This window comes from Pyricularia pennisetigena, chromosome 1 (assembly GCF_004337985.1).
Source record: "Pyricularia pennisetigena strain Br36 chromosome 1, whole genome shotgun sequence".
Classification (NCBI taxonomy): Eukaryota; Fungi; Ascomycota; class Sordariomycetes; order Magnaporthales; family Pyriculariaceae; genus Pyricularia; species Pyricularia pennisetigena.
Genome location: NC_043740.1, coordinates 2,094,207 through 2,100,666, shown reverse-complemented (window position 1 = coordinate 2,100,666; position 6,460 = coordinate 2,094,207). Strand labels below are relative to the sequence as shown.

Sequence of the window (6,460 nt, the reverse complement as noted above, 5' to 3'; positions counted from 1 at the left end):
GTTTTTATTATTTTCTCACCCAGCACCCCGGTTATAGTTAGTCTTCTACAAGTTTTGAAGGTGGATGCGGAGTATGGGGGTGTATGTAAATGTGGCAACTCTGAATCGCAGGTTGTCAATAGTATACAAATGCTATAATATAACCTGATAAAAGGGCACAACCAACTTCGGTTTTTTTTTTTTTCTCGTTTGGTTCTACCGTCTATCAAAGCTGGGGCGCATATAATTACCATTTTCCCGACGCCAAAACCTTGTTTTCCTTTGTCTTTCCCCCTCTTCCGTTTTGGGCCATCGGGATTATGCCGTCGACACACACACACATCAAGCAAACAACGGATCCTCAACACACGAATGCCCTGCTGACTGGCCGCCGATCCTCGCTTCTTCTCCCCGCTGCTCACCCACCAGTTGGAAATGGTGCAAACCAAACACAGCCACATACTTTGATATATAGGGGAGACAAAAAAAAAAAAAAGAAAGAATTTCCGCCCACCCATCTATTTCCAATGCACGCACTCGCGTGGGTTGTGTATCCAGAATGATCTGCAACCCGCCGCGGGGCCAGCGCTGACCGGAGATCTGGCCCGAGCTTTCCGTTTTGGGGGGTTGATGTTTGCAAGAATAAAGATTAAAAGATCACAAGATAAAATAAAATAATAATGGATTGAGACTATGTGTGAGTGTCTGGTTGGCAGTCGATTTTTTTGTGTCGCCCCCCTTTACGGATGGGTTTGGTACCGAAAACGAGTTTTTTGTTTTGTCCTTTCTTTTTCTTCTTCAACAAGTTCGCTGGCTTCCAGCTTTTGCACATCTGCACGAGTGCCAAGATCCCTAACTGTAGAAGACGCGGGAAAGCGGTAAATAACACAAGGAAGGATACCATTTTTGGGGGCGTGTAGGGTCCCCCACACGAAAAGGCCCGAGAGTGCACACTCCTGCCTGTCTTGTCAGTTTTTATTGCTAATTCTTTTTCTTTCTTTCTTTTTCACTTCTTTTTTTCTCATTATGCGGCTGACAGAAACGGCATGGTAAATTGGCAATAGGGACCATGAATTGTTTACCCCTTTCGTCCTGGCTGCTTTTATCAGCCCCGCCGACCGCCGCTTGGTTTTGTTCTATACAAACTGGCCATCCTCGTCGTCCATCAATGCAACGGGCGAGTATGCAAGAAGGAGTTTCGGATCTGCTTTGCTGGGATGTTGTTACTACAATATCCTGCCTGTACTTGACACTCGGCGTAGTTTGTCGGGTCCGGATCCTTACAAGCGCTAAAAAAAAAAAAAAAAAAAAAAAAAAAAAAAAAAAAAAANNGAGCCTTTCTGGTCTTTAGATCCACTGGTCGTCAGGGGAGAAAGCATGAATGCTACGTTGCCAGGTCCAGACAAAATACCGCTCTGCGCAGTGAAAAGGGGCTAAGGTGAGTGGTGGTGAAGAAAGCAGGGTTAGGTGTTGTTGCTGGGCGGCTAACGAGGGAGTTGTCGTGGTCGCAAGCGCGCCTGTGTTGCAGCCCTATTGTAATAAGCAACAGACGCCAGTCCCTTCCCTTCCCCCACCCACACCTCCGTCCTAATCGGGTATAGACTTACACGAACGGGTGAAATACCGCAAAGAAAATCCCCTCACCTTCCCACCCCCCTCAAATTAGACTGGCAGCCAAAGGCAGGGCACTTAGGTTGTATGTAGCCCTTGACAGAAAAGAAGCTCGGGTTGGTTTGGGTTTTCCAGGCACTTCCCCTTTGTGTGACTAGCCCCCCTGGTTCTCATCCCTTGTGCATCCATCCAGCTTTTCTTTGCCGCTTTTTTTTTTTTTTTTTGTCTTTGGCATAGACGTTTGCAACAGCCAAACTCCGTCCCTCCCGCCCCTCCATCTTTCCGCTTCCGCCCCATTTTACCTCCCTCCTCCTCCTTTGCCTTGCTGTCATGACAAATAGCATTATGGGCTTCTGCCAGTGTCCGGCAGATGTGGAACCGTTTACCACGGTCGGGTTCAGGTCCCTGATCTGTCCATCATCGCAGCTGACTGGTGGGCTGCATGACCAAGGGTCTATTTGTCTCTTGAACACACCCCGCATGCATCAAGCATGCGCCAACCTAGGTTGTTCTGGTACGCCCTCGGGAAGAGGACCCCCCCGTTCGTCTCGGTCATTGTAGCGCCTATAATTTGGTGTATTATAGACCTTGTCCCGTATCTTACACGGCCGATTATCTTCCAAGCTTCCAAGCCGAAAAAAAAAGGATGGTTGCCGGCGGCTGAGGTTTACACTGCTGACGGCGCAAAATATGCCCCGGCCTACTCGAGGGCCCGTTCTCAAGATGCCACCCGGATAGAGACAGGCTGAAATAACATTCAGCACAGATTCACCCGAGTGTCCTCACTTTTCGTGCAGTCTTGCTCCCAGAAGGTCCATGTGAAGGATGAGTGCAGTCATATATGTGTAGTGAAAAGAAAGCCGCCCTGTCCCCTTAGAATTTGCAGCTTGATTTAAAAATCCGATCTTGTTCGCCTCCATCTGTCTGCCATGATGATCTTGAGCGTGAAAACAAGATATTTTACATATATGAGTATGATTAGATGGATTTATATTGGAGACACAGGGTGATGTTACAGGATTGGTTTAGCTGTCCCAAGAGAGATTTGCTTGTGATATCGTACTGTTCTTTTCATGCCTGGCTTTGGCCAAAGCCAGCATCACGTCGCCATCTTGGTTGTCGAGCGCGAACAGCCAAGGGAGAAAAGAAAAAAAAAAGACAAGGCTTATTATGTACTTGCACTCTGCGCTGCAAACCTGGCGACTCTGCAATAAAAAGAAACAAACAAACCCTCCAGAGACTGGCAATTTGTTAATTCGAGCACACAAAGAGCCGGCATGATAGGTCAACATGCACAACTGCTCGCTCGAATCGGCAATTTGAACTGCCCTCCCAACTTTTTTTTTTTTCGGGATCTTTCCCGGCTTCATATCTTGCAAGCCAATTGCTCGCGGAAGCTTCAAATTGAGGGCCACGTCTTCGTCTTAATAGTTGCTGCACAAGAGCTTTTCACATTCATTCGTGTTCTCGTTGACGTATGGATGCAGAATAATCTCCAGTTGGCGAATTCCTCCTCTCTATTTCTGGAGCGGAAGACTGGTGGTACTGTACGTTTCTCGGCGAAGGCTCTTCTGAAAGTAAGGATGAGACCGAGTGAGGTGCGTTGCGAGGGGGCGCGGGCGCGGGCGCATGTTGCTGCTGTTGCTGTTGCTCTTGATGGTATTGGTGCTGGTGTTGTTGCTGCTGTCGTGACAGGTCGCCGGGCAAATTAACTTCCCTCGCCGTGGTGGGTGCTGAAGAGTAAGCGGGCGAGTGGGATCGGTAGCCGCCTCCTAACTGCTCCCCTCTTCCGCCTCCGTTTCCGACTCGCCTGTACAGAGATATGTCACTTCTTTGCCTGACATGCCCCGGGCCTCGGCGTCGACCTGGAGGGGGGTTCGCCAAACTCGAGCTTGGCGCGCCATGTTGGAATGAGGGCGGCGATGGGATTCTTTGTTGCGTGCCAGGCGGCGGTGCGGCTGGCTGAGGCCCGGTTGCTTTTCGCTTCCGTGGCGATTCTCCTACTAGTGAAAATCTTTCTTTTGGTAGAGGAAAAAGACACCCGTTAGCCGCCGCACACACAGCATCACAAGTTCTCAACTGCGCGTTCTAGTTTTGGACGAACCGGAGGGCGTCGCAGGCTGTTTGGAGCCGCTCCCAGATGCGTGGCTTGTTGGTGGTTCCCAGTGAAAGAACGATATAGATGGAGAAGCCTGAGAATGGCCCGCCTGAGCTTGAGACTGGACCGCCGCTCCGCTAGGGATAGAGGTGTGAGGTGCGCTGGACCCCCCTTGGATACTTGTGTTGATGTTGGGCAGGCCTGCACCGCCTGATGCTGGAGCGCGGCCTCCCGGTAGGCTGTAGTGCCTTGGCCTGTGTGGTGACCCTGGAGGCTGGCCCGAGTATGCGCTCTGGGGCCCCGGTGCCGAGCCTGGAGTTGGGGGTACGCCTGCCTGGGGTTGATAGACTACGAAGGCTTGTGGCTGCGAGTCTCGTCTGTGCTCTGGTGAAACAGGACCAGACGTGGGTGGCAGAAGTTGAGGCTGGTGGGGTTGCGCCTGCATTTGGGAGTACATGTACTGTTGGGCCCAATCGAGAGCGGCCTGGGGCAAAGTGCTGCCGCCCATCCCTGCAAAGACCACGGGCACCATAGGGGGAGGAATCCCTCCTTGCAACGAAGTTCTCAGAATCTCATGTTCTGTCCTCCTTTGCTCCAAGCGTAGGCTTTCCTGGCGCGTTCTCTCCTCTTCCTGTCTTCTCTTCTCCTCCTCGGTCTTGGCCAGAAGCCAAGCTCTCATGGACTCGTCCGGGCCCTGCTGCCATTGTGGAGGAGCTGGCAGTTGCCCCAACAGCTGGCTCTGCGAGTGTGATTGGGACTGAAGCGCGGTGGGCTGGCCAAGCTGGGGACCGGCCGGCGGCGGAGGTTGAGGTGCAGCACTACTCTGTGTAGACGGAGGCTGGGCTAGCGTCATGGCCGCCGGAGGAGGCAAGCCACGATGATGTCCCGACATGGGCTGACGGGCTGGGCTAGAGAGTCGATGTATCGAGGCGAGCCGCGGCAGGCGATCTTCTTGATATATCAAGGGAGGCGAGGGTCGAGATGTGGTTGGCGGCGTAGGGAGGTCATGGACGGACTGGTAGCCGTGATGCGCTGGCTGTTTGACGGTAAGCATCCTCATATGCGCCAGTTGAAATATGCAACAACGAGGAAAAGTTGGACTTTGGTGATGATGGTGGCTTTGAGTGATCTAACCCAAGAGGTGCATGGACGAGGGTACTATGAGAGACTTCCTCTTGTCGCAAGGGGTAACACAAACGGGCGTGGATTCCAGGAGAGGGGGAATGTGCATCAGGGTGATGGGTTGCGTGAAGGGAGGGTTCATGGGGATGAGGCACGAAGTCAAAATTAGGCAATAATCCAATATATACAGATATATGTAAGATAGAGAGAGCGTGTAGTCCGAATCTTCCAACTGTCGGCTGTGTTTTGTCTTGTTTTTCAGCCTTCAGGGAAAGGGGACGGAGGTATGAGAAAGAGTGGATGCAGGATGTTGATGACGGCACTCTCCGAAGACCATGAACCACAGATTTCTACAGAGAGAGTATGGAAATTCTCTGCAGGAACCAGGAGGGTACCGTGTAAATAAAGTGCCCTAACCTAGCTAGCTAGCTGCCTTGCGGTACTTTTAGGTCAGGTTCGGGTAGGTAGCAAGCAGATGAAATGCTGGGTGTCCAGTTCAGCGCAGTACCCTGTGAAGGTTTTGCGCGCGAGCATTTGTATGCCCAAATAGGCAAGGACGACGATGAGCGCGGAAGGGTGTGTGGATGTGGATGTGGATGTGGATGTGGATGTGGGTGTGGTGTGGGATTCTCGGGGGCAGGAGCTTGGAAGCTCTAGGATAAGCATAAGGATGGGACGACCTAGGAAGGAGGTGCCTTACCTTACCTATGCAGGCAGGGCAGGGAGGTAGGGTAGACAGGGTCAAAAACAGGGGTGGAAAAGACGAGACGATACACACTCAAAGAAAGAAAACAAAGACGGAAGACAAAGGAAATGCAAATAACCTTTTTTTCGATCCGACAGAGCTGGTGGTGGCGGCCAGCTCGGGTTCTTCGAGGTAGATGCGATGAAAACAGGCGGGGTGTGCAAAGTCTCCCGTTGGACCAACCATTGCCCACCTATTTCAGAGTGACTTTCAGGCGTCGTGCTAGATGTGTAAGTGTAGTGCCATTCATCATAGGCTCACGGGCATGCGTTCCTGATTCCTGGCAGGAACCTTGTTCGATTTTTTTTCCCTTTTTTTTTTCGGGTGTTGCCGGGCGTGCACACACAAGCAGAACCAGAGGCGACAGCCTGTACGGTACGGAACTAGACCTCTCCTCCACGGATAGAGGTGGTTGAGATTTGAGATTGTACTGGAGGTTTGAGGGATACTGGTATCGTCTGGACGATGCCGAGGGGGGGAGGTTTTTTCTTCTTCTTTCTTCCTGATTTTCTTTGAATCCAGCTCCCAGGGACAACCCCAGACTGGAGGGTTGGTTGGTTGTGCGGGAGCAAAGACCGATCAATCAAAATGGTCCGGCCGAATGAACTTGAGTGAGTGACTGATATTTTCGGATACGGCTCCCCTTTTGGCCTTGTTTGGGACAAGCCTTACGGTTCCGTTGATTTGTTGCTACTCCTCCGGATGCTGCTCCAATCCGAAAGGGTGAATAAAGAAGCAAAAACCCTATTCCTTGTCACTTTGTTTGGCTCGCAAAGTCCCAGGCAGCACAAGGGCAAAGGAAAGTAACAAGAAAGAAAACGAATAAGCAAAAGGGTAAAAAATAAATAAATAAAAATAAAATAAACTGGGAACAAAAAAGAAACAAAAACAAAGAACAGAACGAG

The 6,460-nt window shown here is 51.1% G+C and overlaps 1 protein-coding gene across 1 annotated transcript; it reads right to left on the bottom strand.

The window, feature by feature from the left end:
• Nucleotides 1-3,045: 3,045 nt before the first annotated feature.
• On the bottom strand, nucleotides 3,046-4,748 carry PpBr36_07191 (uncharacterized protein; the record flags this gene model as incomplete). The annotated part of the gene is made up of 2 exons (XM_029894329.1): nucleotides 3,046-3,608; nucleotides 3,695-4,748. 2 exons carry the CDS (start codon nucleotides 4,746-4,748, stop codon nucleotides 3,046-3,048), a joined length of 1,617 nt encoding a protein of 538 aa, XP_029748238.1.
• Nucleotides 4,749-6,460: the final 1,712 nt, after the last annotated feature.